Source organism: Rhinolophus hipposideros (genome assembly GCF_964194185.1).
Source record: "Rhinolophus hipposideros genome assembly, chromosome: 12".
In the NCBI taxonomy this organism is placed as follows: Eukaryota; Metazoa; Chordata; class Mammalia; order Chiroptera; family Rhinolophidae; genus Rhinolophus; species Rhinolophus hipposideros.
In genome coordinates, this window is record NC_138058.1 from 23,900,616 (window position 1) to 23,918,800 (window position 18,185).

At 53.9% G+C, this 18,185-nt stretch overlaps 1 protein-coding gene across 7 annotated transcripts; it reads left to right on the forward strand.

The window, feature by feature from the left end:
- Positions 1-872: 872 nt before the first annotated feature.
- Positions 873-18,076, forward strand: RTKN (rhotekin). 7 transcript variants are annotated; one of them, XM_081069269.1, is made up of 14 exons: positions 873-956; positions 1,580-1,722; positions 3,510-4,059; positions 11,432-11,631; positions 13,372-13,433; positions 13,529-13,582; positions 13,690-13,807; positions 14,048-14,257; positions 14,998-15,092; positions 15,198-15,304; positions 15,559-15,687; positions 16,351-16,519; positions 16,685-16,789; positions 17,384-18,076. In XM_081069269.1, exons 3-14 carry the CDS (start codon positions 3,949-3,951, stop codon positions 17,710-17,712), a joined length of 1,689 nt encoding a protein of 562 aa, XP_080925395.1. In that variant the 5' UTR covers positions 873-956; positions 1,580-1,722; positions 3,510-3,948; the 3' UTR covers positions 17,713-18,076. The 7 variants fall into 7 exon arrangements, with proteins under 7 accessions (XP_080925395.1, XP_080925400.1, XP_080925396.1 ...); XM_081069274.1 differs by lacking the exons at positions 873-956; positions 1,580-1,722; positions 3,510-4,059 and adding exons at positions 5,235-5,379; positions 6,000-6,174 and having other exon boundaries at positions 17,197-18,069; XM_081069270.1 differs by lacking the exons at positions 873-956; positions 1,580-1,722; positions 3,510-4,059 and adding exons at positions 5,236-5,379; positions 6,000-6,174.
- The last annotated feature ends 109 nt before the right edge of the window (positions 18,077-18,185 follow it).

Here is an 18,185-nt window from a genome sequence, read left to right on the forward strand (position 1 = left end):
ATCAGCTCTACTATAATAATTGCCAAATGGTGTAATAATCTTTCTACTTCCATTCCATCTACATGTATTAGTTGGCATTCTACTGTGACGAAGAACTTTCTCTTTTCCTTATATTCATTTACATATATACCATATCAGTATGGATTCCTGTTTCAGTCAGTGGTTGTAATCTATTACTCTATTTTGATGCTCAAATTTGTCCCCGATTTTGTGAATGGGCAAGTCTTTAAGACGGTTTCCATGTCCTTTTGACATGTATCCATTATCCTTTGAGCACTTTTTTACTTCCTTGCACTACAAAGTGATTGGGGGTCATCTTGCACTTTCCCTAGATGAGGGGTGGGAACCAAAGGCAGTAGGAATACACAGCTGAGGTTATGCCAAGGCCACACCAAAGTCACGCCATAGGAACCTGCTGGTGAGACTTTTCTGGTTGGCACAGCCACCCAAAACTCATGGGTTGCATGTGCAGTGATTATGACTGAACTCTGTCTGAGTCTTGTTTTCACTTATTTGAGATTCAAGTTCAGTTGGGAGCATTCCAATTGCTTGGATTAAGCCAAGTTCTTACCTCTCGGCTGTGAAGAAGTGGAAGGGAGGACGAATGTCCTTCCACAGCTGCCAGAAAAAGGGTAGAGCCTCAACTTACTAATATTGTCCACAGTAGGGGACTATGCAGAAGTAGGAAGATGATTTGAATATTGGGTGACCAACAACCTCTTCCCCCAATGTCTACTTTATAGTTGGGGAGACAGAGATACAGACATAAGCAAAGGAAAAAGTTGGAAAGATTATGCACCAAACCAGTGATATGCTGGTAAATATTTAACAAAAGCTCCTGAGGATAAAAACAGACCTGATTTACAGTGTTCGCCTATTTCTGTTGTGTAAATACTCCCACCATGGCCAATTTCAAATGTGACATCATTGAAGACAGCATTGGGAAGAGATGTGCGGTAGGTCACCATTACATAGCATTTCTACTGTACAGGTACTATCGATGTAAACGACCTCAAGAGATAATAGGGAAATGGAGTACAATAATTAGGAGATGATGAGTTTTGAGTATCTATCACCTTTGCTTTAATAAAATTTATTTAGTTGTGAGTTTTTGTAATTCAATTTTTAATAGCTGTGTTTAACAACTGGAATGCACGATTCCAGAAAATTCAGCAGTTGTCTCTCATGAGCCAGCGTGAGGCACCATATTATCTCAGTATTTTTCTCTGATGGTAGGGAGGGCATGCTTTTCATTTATTTTATTACTTTGTTATTTTTAAGTGGTAGAATTAGGAGTGGTTTTTAAAAAACTGTGTATAAAAATGAATAAATCCATGGAAAGTTTGGCCCTTGTTTCTCCACCCTCAGTGGAGAACCGTGTCAGCTGGCTTCCCTGACCCCACTCATAAATCTCCTCCAACTGATTTATGCAAAAAGCTGCCAAGTTATGATCTCTAAAATGTAACTAGTTGTGTCACTCCTTTTCCAAAATATTCAGTCACATCGAATACAAATTCTCAGGCAGGATTTGAGCTTCACTTCCTTTCCAAACGTTTTCCAATCCTCCACCTCTTGTCAGGAGTTTTCGAATTCTCCGTAGAGTCCCTGTTCCACTGAGAGGGGTGGCAGTGGGGCAGCTGAGGGCCTGCGGAGAGGACAAGGCGTGAGCCCACAGCCCCTGCTTCCATTACAGCAGCTCTGACTCCATTTCACATATTCCAGGTAAGGTTTCATTTGGGGGGAAAACATTGTGTTGCTAAAAAACAAATGTTTGAAATGAACCATTTTAGTCCAACATCCTTGCTCATCCCAGTCAAGTATTCTGAAATCTGCCTGCTCTATTTAGGCATCTCCTTTGTTGATTTACTTCAGCTGATGGTTTATGGAGTGCTTCCTATGTGCCAGGCACTGCACATAAAACAGTGGACAAGACAGACTGCCCTTCCCTGGGGAACCTACAGGTTGGAGGAGTGACAATAGATATTAGAAGAAATTAAGAAATAATGGCTTTCCCTTTCTTTCCCCTCACCTATCATTTGAGGTTTATCTCAGAGGCCACAGGTTTTATGAAATCTTTTGATCTGCCCTTTCCATGTAAATTTTTATAAGTTGTGGATGTTGTTTTTCCTGTCCAACATCCATTCCTTCACCGGGGAGAACCACCTCTCCCCCCACCTCCTCTCTCTCCCAGCTCACTGGGTTCAAACTGATCTCCAGGAGGACAAGTGACCCAGGCTTGGCCTATTAGCACAGAATCCTCCTTAGTCCAGTGATTGGTTCAAGTCTGGCCACCCTTCTGGCTACAAAGATTGGTTTGGGAGGGATAAACTATCCCAAATGGCCCACCTTGAATCCAAAATGTGTAGGAACTTCAGGAAACAGCTCTCTTTACCACTAAATTTAAACCTGAAAAGATATAGACCCAGAATTTTTGGCAACAATCTTGTGCTGTGGAGAGTGAAGCCAACATGGAGAAAAGAAGCGCCAGATGATGGGAAGAGACAGGATCCTGGCAACACTAAATTCCTGGGTCAAGCCACATCCAAGGCCCGACCCCTTGTCACTGTAGTTCCTGAAGCCAATAAAGTTCCCTTTTTGCTAAAGTAATTATAAGTCAGGTTCTCTAAAAGAATACTGGGTTAATTTGCCATATCAGAGCAATGTTCACCTGGGCTGTCTAAAGCCAAAGGCTGGTATTGTTTTCTTCTTTTTGGCTCCAGCCCACCTGCTATGAAGGAGCCCTACTCTCTCTCAATTTCCCCCCAGTAAGTTCTAAAGTCCCCAGGAGACTCCTCATGTGTTGTCAGCAAGCCAAGCCAATCTTCTGTCATTTCCTTCTCCCTAACTAGGCTCTCTTGGAGTGAGGAGGAGCCCCCTTTTTCCTCATGTGTTGTCAGCAAGCCAAGCCAATCTTCTGTCATTTCCTTCTCCCTAACTAGGCTCTCTTGGAGTGAGGAGGAGCCCCCTTTTTTTTCTGCAGAAACAGAGAATGGTAACCCTGTTTAAGCCACCCAGCAAAAGAGCTGGAATATAGCCATTATTGACGCCACCATTTCCTCATCCTCTTAAAGAACCTAAGGTCTGGGTCCAGGGAGCTGAGGTCACTGGTGCCCCATCCAAGGGCACAAGAGTGCTTGCCACACTTGCTCCTTTTTCTTCATAGCTCCTCTTATGGACCGCTTGTCTTGTGCTAGGCACTGTGCTGGGCATTTTACGCTCATTCTCACATGTAATTCTCACAGCAACCCGAGGAGTGTAGATAATTACAGTATCCCCATTGAACAGATGAAAACAACAGAAGCTCAGAAAGTTCAATGACTGAGTCAGGGCGCCACAGTTAGTAAGTGACGGAACAGGTTTCCAAGCCGTTTCCAAGACAGATTTCCAAGGCATTGCCCCATCAATTTTGGTCACAAGAGATGGACAGAGAGCCGGGAGGGCAGCCTAACTGGGGAGGGGGATGAAGAAGGAACCTTTGGGATTGTAGGAAGTTGGAATGGTCTTTTCAGAAGCTGCTCAAGTGAGCCCGGCGGCGATCCTAGTGGCCAAGGGGTTTCCGCGCTCCGGGAATCTGACGTGCCAGGTGGGGGCGGTGGGTGGGGCGGGAGCCCCGCCCCGCGTCCAGGTAGGCGCTCGGGGCCGGAAGGGACGGTGCGCCCCCGCAGTGCTGGCGAGGCGTTGGGTACCGTCGCGGTGGGACTAAGACGGCTCGGCGTCCCGGGACTGGTCCCGCAGGCCCGGCTTTGGGCAGGGGTGGAGGAGGAGTGGGCCGTGCCCTGCCCTGCCCGGCCCAGGTGCCGTCTCCGGGGGCGGGGTTTAGGAACTCCGCAGCGGGAGCTTCCCGGCCCGGGCCGGCGGGCGGACTTCGAGGACAGAGGCGGAGCGGACCCGGCGGAGCCGCGCGGCGCGGGAAGCGCACGGGGCTGGCAAACGCGTCGAGCCGCCAGCATGTTTTCGCGAAACCACCGGAGCCGGGTCACCGTGGCTAGGGGCTCCGCCCTGGAGATGGAGTTCAAACGCGGCCGCTTCCGACTCAGCCTCTTCAGCGACCCGCCGGAGGTGAGAGCCCGCATCCCTCCCGCCCTCCGCTCCCGGGCTCCCGCAGCCGCGGCCGCCTCGTCCCCGCCCTCGCGCACGCCGGGGGGCGGGGACGCTGCTGGCCGAGTCCAGAGCCGCGGTTGTTGACTTAAAAAGTCGGGCGCGGACCGTATGCACGTTAATGGGACTTGTGTAACCCCAGACACTCCCTGCCCCGGTTGGGATGATTTGGCTCTGCCCGGACAAACTCCGGTTGGACTCAGTTGAAGGGGCCATGGGTTCCATTCCCCAAATGTGCCAGGCCCCTCCTGGGCATCCCCGCGCCGAGGACGGGAGGCAGCTGGGCGGGGCCCAACAGCTTGGACTCTTGGCTGGGACGCCCGCGCCTTCCCCGCCGTCAGCCCCATCTCGCAACCTGTCTCAACCGTCTGGGACAGTCTCCACCATCAGCTTCGACTTCCAGGCCAGACCTGCCCACTTCTCTGACGCTCTCCCCAACCGCCCCTCTGGGCCCCTGAAGGGCTTGGGAAGAGGGTGTGTGTGTGTGTGTGTGTGTGTGTGTGTGTGTGGTTGGGGAGAGGGGCCCCTTTTAATGAGTAGGGGTTATTTTCCACACCCACTCCTTTCCTGGGGACTGAGATGAGTCCAGCCCCAAGTCTGACAGTCTCCTCCCGAGCCCAGCGCTCTTCGGGGCGCCCGGGTCTGAGCCCTAGCGAGGCTTCGGAGGGTCTGAGCTAGGGCTGAGAGGGCAAGTAACGACAGCTAAGAGGCTGTCTCCAAGGTCAGCTCTCCTGCCCCGCTGGGCCTGGAAGGGTTAAATGAGGGGCCTTCCTCCCGCCCCACTCTCTCTCCGGCGGGGATTCCAGGCCTGGCTTTTGCCCTTTCCCCCCCAGCCTGCCCAGAACAAAGGCCCTTTCACACTCGCGTCCCGCTGTCCCGGGCCTTCTCAGACTCAGAAGCTAGTGGGCTTCGGGGACAGGGCCTTTGTCGGGTCTCTCACGAGCTACCCCGCCCGTGGCTAGCGTGGGAGAATGAGGGGCCAGGCCCCGGGACCAGGAGGGAGGGGCCTGTGGGCTGGGGCCGCCCCGGGATAAGCCAGGCCTTTGGGGGCCGGTGCGGAGAGCCGGGGCGGAGCCGCAGGGCCCGGCCAGCCGCCCAGGGGAGTGTGACTCCGTGGGCCTGGGGTGGAGGGGGGGGCAGGCAAAGCTGCAGCTGGCTGGGAATCGGGGCTGGTTTCCTGTCTGGAAGGGAAGGGGCCCGCAGAGGGGAGCGGGGGCAGCAGCAGACAGGCACACCCCTGCCTTTCTCCCTCCCTCTTCTCCCTTCTGCTGGAAAAGCGAGGTAATTGTGAGCCGGGGTGGGGGTGGGCGGTCGGGCTGGATGGGGATCCCAAGTTGGAAGAGGTGCCCCGGGGGTTGGGCCGCATTTACCCCTTTGTCCCACTCCCAGGGCTCACTCTCCCAAGTCCTCACTTCCATCGCTCTTCTTCCTCAAACTAAGCCAGAACTCCTCTCGGAAACTCCTGCCTCCTGACAAACTCCAGGACTCTGTAGAACCTGCTTGAGGGGTCCCCTCCCTGCCCCCTTCCAGCTGTGCCTGCCCCTCAGGCCCTACTGGCACACAGATTCTCTGTCCACCCGGCCAGGGATGTGGGCGGGGGCTGGGGAGGGGCCAGAGTCGGAATGAAAGGGCCTTTTTCTTCCACAGCTGGGAGAACAGCTGCCACCAAAGCAAGACTGGACACTCTGTGCCCAGAGCCCCTTCTGCAGCTGGCCTCCCTTCCCGGGACCCCACTTACCCTCACCTCGCTTTCCTTTCCTCCTATGCCTGGCTCCCACCAGGGCCCTGGAACAGTGGTAGGCAAGGAAAGTTTGTCGCAACAGCCAGAGGGGTCTAACAGGAGTGCAGAGGGACAGGGGCAGCCTCTGCCCTCTGTCCAGGAGCTGCCCATCTCTTTCAAGAGCAGGGGAGCAGTGGGAGAAGGCATTGTGGGGCAGTGTGGTACCTGCCAGCCGCCTCCCTCTGGAGGGTTTGACAAGGGAAGAGGCACTGGGGGGCACAGAGATGCAGGACAGATTGCACATCCTGGAGGACCTGAATATGCTCTACATTCGGCAGATGGCGCTCAGCCTGGAGGTAATGTCCTGCAGCGCCCCCCACTCCCACCCCCAAGCGTCCATGCATGCCTCCCATCCCCAGTCTCTGCCTTGCTCACCCTGCTGGGGCTAAGGGGGGAGGGAGGGTGGGCCTGCTCAAAGTGGGGAGAGGGACAGGTGGTTCTGTATGCCTTGTTTGGTCTTCACAGAGAAGGGGAAGGGGACTCTGGGTTAGCATGTAAAGATTTTGCTGGCTCTGGAGATGGCAGGGAGCTGCTTATTCATTTATTCTTAAACGCGTTCATTGAACACTTACTATGTGCCAAGCTCCCTGCTAGATCGTGGGAGACTTCAGTGAAGCAGACAGGAAAGGTCCATTCGACTGGGGGACAGACAATAAACATCAAACACATAAGTAATCTCACATAGTGAAATTATGATGAAAATGGGGATGGAATCAACATGAGGTGGGGAGGGCAGCATTAGATGTGCTGGTCAGAGAAGGCCTCAATGAGGAGGCCATTGAGCCGAGGAGACCAGAAGGGTTTGGAGAGCTGTGAAGATTGAAGGAAAGTCTTTCCAGCCAGGGCACAGAAAGCTCAGTGGCTCTTGCGTGGGTATGAGTTCCAGTTCCGGTGTGGCTGGAACATAGTTGGGGTGGAGCTCATGGGCAGGGGACAGATATGCAGGGCCTTGAAAGTCATACATGGCACTTAGATTGTACTCAGTGTGATGTTGGCCTACGGGAGGGTTTTAAGCAGGGCGATGACTCGTCTGATGTTTTAAAATGATGGCTGCTTAGGAGACTGGGCTCGGTGGGGTTGGAGTGGGAGAGAAGAGGGTTGGCATGAGAGATAGCAGACCACCACCAGATGGGAGGTTGTTACAGCATCAGAGGAGTGAACCTGGCGATGTGGATGAAAGTGCTCATGGTGGAGAGAAGTGGATGGATTTCAAACGATCGTGGTCGATCTGACTGGGCTTGCTGATGGATTGGATGTGAGGGCTGAGGCAAAGAGGATGATTCCAGGATGATTCCTAGGTTGTGGCTAAGCAACTGGGCGGTGTGGTCATTGGCTGAGATGGGGAAGATGGAGGAAGCTTTGGAAATGACCGTCTGCACCAGGCAGAGGTTTCCTGCTGAGGAGGTCAGAGGCAGGACTGGAGAGAGTCTAGGTCAGGAATGGCGATTTATTTCACCTGTGTTGCCCCTCTCAGCCCAAAGCCTGATTCCCTGGTCATAGTAGACATTACAATCACTCATGGCATGCTTTACCAGCAAGCCCAGATGTACCTCAGAATCTTCCTCAGCATAACCTTGGCATAAATTGTGCAGGTTGTTTTCCTTCATAAGGGTGCCAGGCAGAGGCAGGAGTCCTGGCCTGGGTTTTAGGCTGCATCAGGAGGAGGCACCTTTCTCTAATTTGTTTGCCTAGACAGGGTCACCTTTTTCTAATATGCAGAAAGGTGCCCAATGAGCCTGTCGGGACTCTGACACTACCTGTTGTCCTGTGTTGATACATGACATGAAACCTATTTGCCGTCCCAGGTCTTCTGCACTGTTCATGTTACTAGTTATATGTGGCTATTTAAATTTATAATTTAGTTAAAATGAAATGAAATAAAAAATGTGGTTCCTTAGTTGCTCTAGCTGCATTTCAAGTGCTTGATGGCTACTGAATATTTCCATCATTGCAAATTTTATTATTCAGAGCTGGTCTAGGTATTTAAGTGTTTAAATTCTGCATTCCCCCCACCCCCACCCCAAGTAGTTTTTCTTCATGGGAGGTGTGCCCAAATTCTGGGGCAGAGGAAGGGCCTTAGATTTCACTTTTGTCACCTCTGCTTCAGCTATGGGCTGCAGATGCTGTATTCTTTCTCCACGAAGCTCAGCAGTACCCCACCCTCCTCCCTAAGAGAGAGACCCATTGATGTTTCAGGGATTGGCAAGAGAGGTAATCATAGAAGAGTAAATCCAAGAAGACTTCCTGGAGGTGGGAACTTAAGCTGCAAGTAAAGGGGAGGTGGGAGTAAGAGAAAAGTTGTTTTTAAATATGTGCTTGGCCCAGATAGAGGTTAGACTTTCTCACTTAATCCTCAAACAATGCTATAAAGGAGGTGGAATACTCCCCTAGTGTACAAACTGAGGCTACAGAGGTTAAATTCTCACAGCTAGTGAAATTCCTAAACTAGGATTTGAATTTAGCCCTGGTGGAGATTCTAAAGGGAACAGAAGGTGAAGCCGGGTAGGAAGTCGGGGACAGAAGAGAGTAGGAGGGACAGGAAAGGACGTCCCTGGAGGGCCTAATGTGTGTTGGGGCTTCGGCCCATTACTCATCCTCCTTCAGTCCCTTGGGCCCTGACCCTGGATGTCAGTTGGCTGATATCCAACTCTGGGTTCTTTCTCTGGATTGTCTGGTGAAAATGCTGCCTCCTTGGGGAGAAGATGTGGGCGTAGGGGGTGGGGAAGGGGTGACAAGAAGCTATCCCTGGGGTAGGGAGATGAGTGCAAAGCACAGGGATCCAGAAACTGCACCAGGATTCCTGAGATGCTGTGTCCAAAGGGTTGGAGCTGGGGTTTCTATGCCGTGGGAGAGTGGATTTGGGGCCTGAGGGCAGTGAGTGTGTGGTAGCAGGGGTGTCTACGGGTAGCAGGGCCCTTAGTCAGGCTCATCCCGGCTGACCCAGTGACTTCCGCAGCCCCAATTATTCCCATTTACACTCTATCCTCTTCCCGCATGCTCCCGGGGAAGGGGTCACCTTGGAGGGAAAGCGCACGGGGCTCCTGCAGCTTGAGATCCCAGCCCTGGGCGGAAGCCCTTTACAGATCGACTCAGGCGCTCCCGGTGGTAGCGTCACACCGTGGTCATGCCCCTGGGAGCCCGGAGCCTAGCCTAGCCAGACTCACGGAGGGACCGGAGGGACCGCCAGCGCCCTGGAGCCCCTCAGCCGTTATCGCGGCAGTTGGGAGCTGATGTCACCGGCGCCCTGAGCGCCGCGGGCGGGGGTGGGGTGGTTGAGCCGGCCCCGGAGCTGTGCGGCTTCCCGGACCTGCGCGCCCAGCGGTGCCTGCGTTGGCGTGGCACGGGCAATGGCCAGGGCTAGGGAAGGATCCGTGAGTGCTGGGGCCCGGACGGAGACGCCGGCTAGGAGGGGGGCTTGAGGACGCCAATCTGTCGTGTCCCCCCCCCCTCACTCGTTTGAGGGTGTTTGTGGCGGAAGCTGGATGCAGAATGGGATGGGGGTTGGCAAGCAGGGTAGCTTAGCAGAGGTGGGACCCTGGTGCCCATAGATAGATATAGTGGTGCTGGGGGGAGCTGTTTAGTCTGGGAGGGCTTCCTGGTGGATGGGGCTTTGGTACCAAGTTGGCCTATTTCTGAAAGGTCAGGAAGGGTAACAGCACTGAGACAGGGGTGTGAGTCTGGTCTTGCCCAGTGGCCCAGGAATAGATAGTGAAGGAAGAATCTGCAGGGAGGCCAAACAAGGCTTGTGCAAGCAGGAATTTAGGGTGTTCATGTCTTAGAGACTTGAAGGCTGGAGCCACGAGGACGGAAGCAAGGGCACAGGGTGTGGGAGAGACCTGGTGTGAGGGAGAAGACAGGTGTTCAGTGGTCACATTTCCCCCCGTCTTCCAGTCCCATGCCTCCATTGGCCTGCCTCCTGAGCTGATCTGTACTGTGTGATGGGGTTAGTCTTCCACCTCTGAAGCCTTCCCTGTCATTCAACCAGAAGCAAACAGGGTCTATTGCCTACGAGCGTAGTTATGCCATGACATGGCACTTATGGAGCAGCTATTAATGTCTGCATCTCTTACCAGCTGGATTCTCAGAGGAGCCTCGATGCATCAGTGTTTATTGGGTGAATGCTACCGCTGCCGAAGTAACATCATGAAAATGAGCATCCCCACCATTCATGTGTGACACATGCTGGGCACCCGGCTAATGCTTTACCTTCCTGTCTCACTGAGTCCTCCCAACTCTGGCCCATGGGGACTATTTTCATCCTCATTTTACAGATGGAGAAACCAAGGTTTAGGGAGATTGAGTACATTTCCAGTGCTTTTCCAATAAGTTTCTGTCCAGCTTCTCAAAGCTGACAGGGCTGTGACTTATACCCAGGTTTATCTCACGTCATACTGGTGCCCACCCCTCTGCTCTGTACCAAGACCTCCAGGGCTCCTTTCTGAGAGAATGGTTCTGAGAATCATGGTGCCTCCCCCAGACCCCCACCTGGCCATGTGCACAACCTGCTTACCCCTCATTCCTGACCTCCTGCCTCACCTGCCCCCCATCCCCACTCCTTGCCTCTGTTCTCACCTCCCAAGCTCAGAGCCCCAGCAGGGGGCAACCCCTAATTTAGGGTGTGTACTGGGTAAACTCTGTAGGTGGTATGCTCCTTCTCCACTGCTCCCTTGCCAACCTGATACTCCCCCATCACTTGAGTCTTTGGGGTAACCCAGGATGGCCTTTACTATCTGTCCATTCCCTTTAGTTGGTGGGTTAAAAAAAAAAAGCACATGCCCCACTTCTTATTCTGTAAGTCTAAGGTAGGGCCTGGTACTTTTTTTTTTTTTTAAACTGAGAAGATTTATGTTTTTAAAAAGGCAACACAATTTCCAATAGTACAGTAGTAAAGACGGGTACATATAAATAAGTGTACTAAATCCGTTTTCCATTCCTGGCTCCCAGTCCTGCCAACCACTACTTGTTTATGCATGTCTCCGTCTATGTAAAGGCGTGGGTATATATTGTACACAAATGGTAGCATACTATAATACTGTTCTCCTTTTCTCACTTCACATTTTTATGAATGTTTCATATCTGCACACATGTCTAACTCATTAATGTCTGCAACATTCCATATTCCATGGTAGACATGAGCTGTAAATTATTTAACCAATGCCCTTTTGAATGACTTTTATTCTTGGTGTTTTAAAACAATGCTGCAATGAATATGGCTTTGCCCACATGTATAACTAGATCTGTGGGATAAACTAGATATTGGATAGCTGGATCAAAGGAATATGTGAACTTGTAGTTTTCATAGAGTTTTCCAAACTGCACTCTCAAGAAGCTGAAGGAATGTATACTTCCCCCATCAAATGCATGAAGGCATCTGTATGTGTACAAAGCTGCTCTGGTAATTCTTGGGTAGCGGAGGTTGAGACTCAACCCGTAACCTTGAGGTACCTGAAATACAAGTTTCCCCTGGGCCACAGCCCACTTGGGGACTGGAGGGTGTGTCTGCCTGTCCCTTGCCTGACATGTCCTTCTCATCCTTCTCCTCACTCCGGCCAGGACACAGAGTTGCAGAGAAAGCTAGACCATGAGATCCGGATGAGGGAAGGGGCTTGCAAGCTGCTGGCGGCCTGCACCCAGCGTGAGCAGGCCCTGGAGGCCACCAAGAGCCTGCTGGTATGCAACAGCCGCATCCTCAGCTACATGGGCGAACTGCAGCGGCGCAAGGAGGCGCAGGTGCTGGGGAAGACCGGCCGGCGGTGAGCAAGGGGGACGCGAGGACTTCTGGGGGGGGGGGGGGTGCCGCATGTGTGTTTCCCGAGCGGACCACCCTGAAGCCGACCGCCCATGTCAGGGACCTGGAACACAAGACGCCTTGGAGTTGCAGCGCCAAGTGTGCTGCCAGAGGTCGCTACTGAGGAGCTAGGCTGGGCTCAGGAAAGCCAGGGTCTCTGGTGAAAGGCTGGCAGTCTGAGGTAATGCAAAAGTAACGCAAACGTGCTAATTGCATAACCCTGTCTGCGATCTGAGGAGGCTGGCTGGCTGGCTTCTGGAAGGCCACTTTTCTCAAAGCCGGTTCACCAAATGGCCAACTTGCTGACTGGCCAATTTACCACAAACTGACAGTAGTTCATTTTACCTGGGGTTCACCATCAGAGGCAGGGATTGTGGAAGAAATTAATTAAAAATAAACAAAAACATTGAAGGGAAAGGCTGCCCCTTCACATAAATTAGATTGTGCATTCTAAAAGGGCTCGGCTTCTGGATGTGAAACACAAGCAACCCTGACATTACACTCGGCTGATCTGACAGATCTGCAGTGAGATGGTTGAGGTGATGCTCTGGTAAAATGTTGGAGAAAATAGTTGGCAAATTGATCATTCCAAGAATTGGCCATTTTTGATATGTTGGTCACTTGGAAAATTGGCTTCTGGCAAAATAGTCTGCTTGAACCCGCAAGGCTGAGTGAGAGGAGGTTCTAGCTCAGCCCCGAAGGCTGACACAAGGAGAGATTGCCAGGAGCCCTCCAGAGCTCACCCGTGAAGCTACAGGGTAGGCAGAAAACCCATTCATTCTATACCTGCCCCAGAAAGCTAAGGAAGGTCACGCAGGCAGGGCGACAGCTTCTACTATGAGTTTGTTGTCTCCTGAGAGGCAGCCATCAACAGTCTCTGCCCTGCCCGAGCCCCCACAGTGTGGGGGGCCTGGACAGTGTGACTTGAGGTACCCCAAGTCCCTGACAGCTAACCACACTGCCATCAGTGCCACGTCATTTAGCTTAAGGCCTAAGTTGCTAATTACATCAGTGGCATCATGAATTGGTGTGGGTAAACTGGCTGTCACCTTAGAGAGACACACGCTTGGTGGGTCCTGATGCTGGGCAGGGAAGTGAGGAAAGCCGGGTATCTGGGGCCCTGCAGCGGGGTACTGGGGAACTTGGGGCACTGGGAAAGCTCAGCCTATCTAGCCAGAAGGTAAAGGAGAAATCAGAGCTGAGGGGGACGAGAGAGGTTTGTGGCAAATGGAACACAAATGTTTCCTACTTGGGTTTTTTTCCTTTTGTTAAACACTGGTCCACTTGATTTTATGACTGACCCACGACCCTCCTATATCTAAGAAGTGATGGGGTGGTGCAGACAAGCAGCTTCCCTTTTTAAAAAGAAAGCCTGCTAACTCCTCCGAGCCTGGGGTTTAACAGAGAAGAGCCCTTGAAAGGGAGTCTGTGGGCCCGTCCCCTCAATTCCCACTGGTCCCTGGCAGGGGTGTGGGGAGGGAGGCTACCTGGAGGGAGAGGAGTCCTGAGCTTGTACTGTGTGAGAGCTAACTGCCTCCAGTGATCCCAGCAAGCCCCTGGGTTAAATCTACAACTCTGCCAGTCCCTCTGGCTGGGGACCTGGGGGCTGCCTGGGCTAGGGAGGGGACGGTCCTAGAGCCCTGGGAGCCACAGCCAGGGAGAGTGTGTCTGGAGGCCAGGCTGGGACGCTGTGATTTGCCCACAGGCCTTCTGACAGTGGGCCACCCGCCGATCGCTCCCCCTGCCGAGGCCGGCTCTGCATCTCTGGTAAGAAGCACAGTTACTCCAGCCACTGGCTCCTGGCCCCGCCACACGACCCCCTGCCCCGTCTCAACATTTATTCCTACCCTTCTGCCCCTTAGACCTCCGGATTCCACTCATGTGGAAGGACACAGAATATTTCAAGAACAAAGGCGGTGAGTTCCACACACACTGGGGCAAATCCAGGGGAGTGACGCGGAGTATGGAGGCTCCTATGTGGGGGGTTTGTTTTTTTAACCAGTTTTGCCCTCTTTGTCCCCAGACCTGCACCGCTGGGCTGTGTTCCTGCTGCTGCAGCTGGGGGAAGACATTCAGGACACGGAGATGGTCCTGGTGGACAGGACCCTCACGGACATCTCCTTCCAGAACAGCCTGCTTTTGTGAGTACCTCACCCCTGTGGCTCCCTCCTCTCTCCACTCTTGCTCCAGTACCTGCCGAGGTAGCTACGGGGAGAGGAGGGGAAGGGAAGGGGGCAGGGAGGGGAGAGCAGAGCAAGATGGGCCTCCTGCTGGAGCTGTCCTGAGCTTGTACCATAGGCATCCTCCACCCCGCCCCCAGCCCTTGCTCCTCCTGGACTTCTCCAGAACCATCCTTCTCTCTTGCTCCCACACTTCCCTAGCACCGAGGCAGGGCCGGACTTTGACCTCCGGCTGGAGCTGTATGGGGCCTGCATGGAAGAGGAAGGGGCCCTGGCTGGTGCCCCCAAAAGGCTGGCCACCAAACTCAGCAGCTCCCTAGGCCGTTCCTCCGGGAGGCGTGTCCGGGCATCGCTGGAGAGTGCTGGGGGTTCGGGGAGCAGTCCCATCCTGCTCCCCACCCCAGCTGTGGGGTAAGGCCCTGCATTCCCCCACTGCCCTCAGATGCCTGTCCTGGCCACGGGTGACCTCTGAGCTTTAGGGAGCAGGCAGAATCTACTTTGCACGGCTGCCAGGACGTGCAGACAGACATGGGTGAGCAGTGGCCACTTAGCTGGGAGGCACTCATAGCTGGGCCAAGCCAACTGAGGAGACCCACGGGAGTGCAGGGCGAGCTAGGCTCCCGGGTCTTCACTTCTTTCGCAGCAGCAAACGCATCTTACATGGATGGAGTGCCCTGGTTGGAGGCGGGTGGCCTGGGCTCTGTGGTGGTGCCTACAGGTGACTGGAAGCACCCTGTGCCACCACTGGGCCTCTGAGGAGCAATGTGAGAACCTCTAGGGTAACGAACAGAATGCTGATTTTAGAGACGGACATGAGTTCAAATCCCAGCTCCACCACCTACCAACTATACCTTATGGGCAAATTTCTTAACCTCTCTATACTTCAAGCTGCCTCATCTATTAACTAAAGAATGCCATCAAGCTCACAGGGCGGTCATGGGGATACAGTAGGATCAGATATATAAAGGCTTTGGCACCTAGTAGGAACTCAGTAATTGTTTGTTCCCACCCCTGTGGGGGAGGCAAGCTAGTTATCCATGGGGCTGTGGGAACAGGGCAGACCCACACTCAGCCTTACAGGGCCTGCCATCTAATGTGGCCCTCACTTACCCTTCACGTGGCTGAGGCCCACTTCTCCATCTGCCCTGCAGTGGCCCTCGTTACCACCTCTTGGCTCACACCACGCTCACCCTGGCAGCAGTGCAAGATGGGTTCCGCACACATGACCTCACCCTTGCCAGCCATGGTGAGTATGTGTGTGCCTGGGGGATGCTGGATAGCGAGAAGAGTGGCCGTTGGATGGTTTCCTTCTGACTCCCCACCCTTACCCTGCACTTCCTCTCCCCGCCAGAGGAGAACCCTGCCTGGCTGCCCCTTTATGGGAGTGTGTGTTGCCGCCTGGTGGCTCAGCCTCTCTGCATGACTCAGCCTACTGCAAGTGGTTCTCTCAGGGTGCAGGTGAGGGCCCTGACGAGTGGAAAGGCACGGGGGAAGGCAGAGCAGAGCCGGATCACTTCGGAATGGAAGGACTATGGAAAAATCAAGTTCTGGGTAGAAGGAGGGGTATGGCAGGATGAGAAGATGCTCAGATAGGAGGACGGGCAGGAAGGAGCAGATTTTTGATGGGGGCTGGGAAGAAGGGTGTTGGGGGCTGGGAAGAAGGGTGTTGGGGAGGTGTGATTCCCCTAGGAAACCTCGAGTCATTTATGCAGCAAGCTGGGGAGCGGCAGGACTGGGCACGAGTGCACGGAGTCCTGAAAGGCACAAACCTCTTCTGTTACCGGCAACTCGAAGATGCAGACACTGGGAAAGAGCCACTGTTTACTATTGCAATCAACAAGGTGATGTGTCCCCTGGTGGTCAAGCCACCAGGTACTGGGGCCCCAGGAGTCTCTCCGTCAGGCCCCAGGAGGGTGGGCACAGACCTCTCAGAGAGATCCAAGCCTCATGTTGCTCACAGCACCACACCCGGCTGCAGGGCCAAGAATGCTGAAGGACCATATTCTCCGCAGGCAGCATCACTGGAAAACAGTGTCCCTTCTACTTTACCAGCCTCAGCCCCTATCAGTTCTCAGAGAGGATTCTACAACCAGTTTCGGATTTCTCATCCTCCTGCCATCTTCCCCCTCAGAGTCCGATCTCCATCTACTCCGTCTTTTCCTGGTTTCCTCTGCCAACCCGAGTCCAATGACCCCGTCCCCTAGCCCCTTTGCTGACTTTCCTGCCAACTTTCATGGAAATAGCGAGGGACCCCAGGTCTCAGCGTTCATGCCTGCCTCCATGCCTTCCCCACCTAGTCCCTCTTTCCCTGACTGAGGACCACTGTCGCAGCCCCAGTCTCTTCCTACCATTCCTTCCCACGCTGGTCAGTAGGAGGCAAAGGAGAGGGCTTGGTGAAAGCCCCACAAGGTCCTCTTCCGAGGCAGGACGACCAAGCCCGCCCCGAGCCCCTGCTGACTTCTGTGACCAAGGTGGAGCTGGAAGCAGACCCTTTCCTTCTGCAGGAGACTCGAGTCCGGGCAGGGGAGCTGGACCAGGCTGCAGGCCGGCCCTTCACCCTGAGCATCAGTAACCAGTATGGGGAGGACCAAGTGACACACACCCTTCAGACTGAGAGTCGGGGAGCCCTGCAGAGCTGGATGGAGGCTCTGTGGCAGCTTTTCTTTGACATGAGTAAGAGGGGGCTGGATTGAACCTTTGAGAGGAATTGGAGTTTGTTATTTTTACCATAAGCCTCTGTTTCAAGAATGTGTGGAAGGGAATGTAGCAGAAGAGAGGGCAGCTTGGCCCTCAGTCCTGCCCCCCTCTGCCCGCCCCCAATCAGTGCTCTCCCTTCAGGCCAGTGGAAGCAGTGCTGTGATGAAATCATGAAGATTGAAACCCCAGCTCCCCGGAAACCACCCCAAGTACTGGCCAAGCAGGGCTCCTTGTACCATGAGATGGGTGAGTGAAAGTATACTCTGGGAACCTGATGGGAAGTGGGATTGGGGGCTTCAAGGGAACCCAGATAATGGAAGCAGTCAGAAAGTACACTTTGGGCTAAGGCAGAGCTCCAGGGATCCAAGTCCCACCGAGTCCTAGTGTATTCCTAGTGTATTCCTTTTTCTTCTCCACCTCTTAGAACCACTTCCACCAAAGTTCAAAACAAAACCCCAGAGAACCAGACTCATTTCATGGATTTCTTTCCTAATTTCTTCTTTTTTGTTTCCCTTTCTGCATGCGGATTCCTGTCTCTTCCTCTGACCTTCACTTGCCTGGCATTGCTTTCATGTTTCCTCCTCTTTCTTCATTTCTTCACCCACTTCTGCCCACTCCCCATCCCTGTCCACACTGTACTCTGTATCCCATAGTTTTACCAGAGCCTATGGCTCCAGGGGGCCCAGGGGAGGGGCTGCTCCTGCAGGACACCGCAATCTCGGCTGAGATCCGGGCTTTGCTTTCCTCCTATTACAGTGACAGGTGATGGTCAGGGCTGGGTAGGCCTGGGCCCTGAGCTCTGACTAGCCCCCTCCCCTTACTCCCTTCCTGGTGCCACAGCTATTGAGCCACTGGATGACATTGCTGCAGTGACAGACATCCTGGCCCAGCGGGAGGGCGCGAGGCTGGCGACGCCCCCACCCTGGCTAGCCATGTTTACAGACCAGCCTGCACTGCCTAATCCCTGCACGCCTGCCTCAGTGGCCCCAGCCCGGACCCACCCCCTGCCCTGGGGGCGACCCCGAACGTTCTCCCTGGATGCTGCTCCCCCAGACCACTCCCCCAGGGCTTCCTGCTCCATGGCCCCTCTACCCCCGCATCGATCCCCACGGCCCAGAGGCCTCTGCAGCAAAGGCCCACCCCGCACTTGGCTCCAGTCACCGGTGTGAAAGAGAAAGGTACTGCCAACAGGTTTGGCCAGAAGAGGAGATGACCTATGCGCAGCTGGGCTCTGGATACGGCGCTGTCTGTGGCAGTTTGGCTAGCTTGGCCTCCCCTTCCTCTGCTGGACTGGGAGTAGGCTGGAGGTGGGGAGCAGAAGCCTCTCAAAGCTGTGGTCGTCATGGTGTTGAGGGACTCATTCCAAGGGCTGGCTGGGACCCCCTAGGCCCTTCCTGGGAGAAAACTGGAACCAACCCTGCCCTACCTCCTGCACTAACCAGCTTTGAGGATGGCACTGAAGAGCCCTGGGACAGAATGCACCTCCCTTGTGACTCCCACGTTAACCATTAAAGTTATTTAACAGCAGCTTTCACCTGGTTCTTGACGACAGGTTGCCTCTCTGCTTGGTCTGGACACGCTCCACCCCCTCCTCCTGGGGCTGAGTTGTGGTGAAGGATAACTGATGCTGAGTAATGAGACA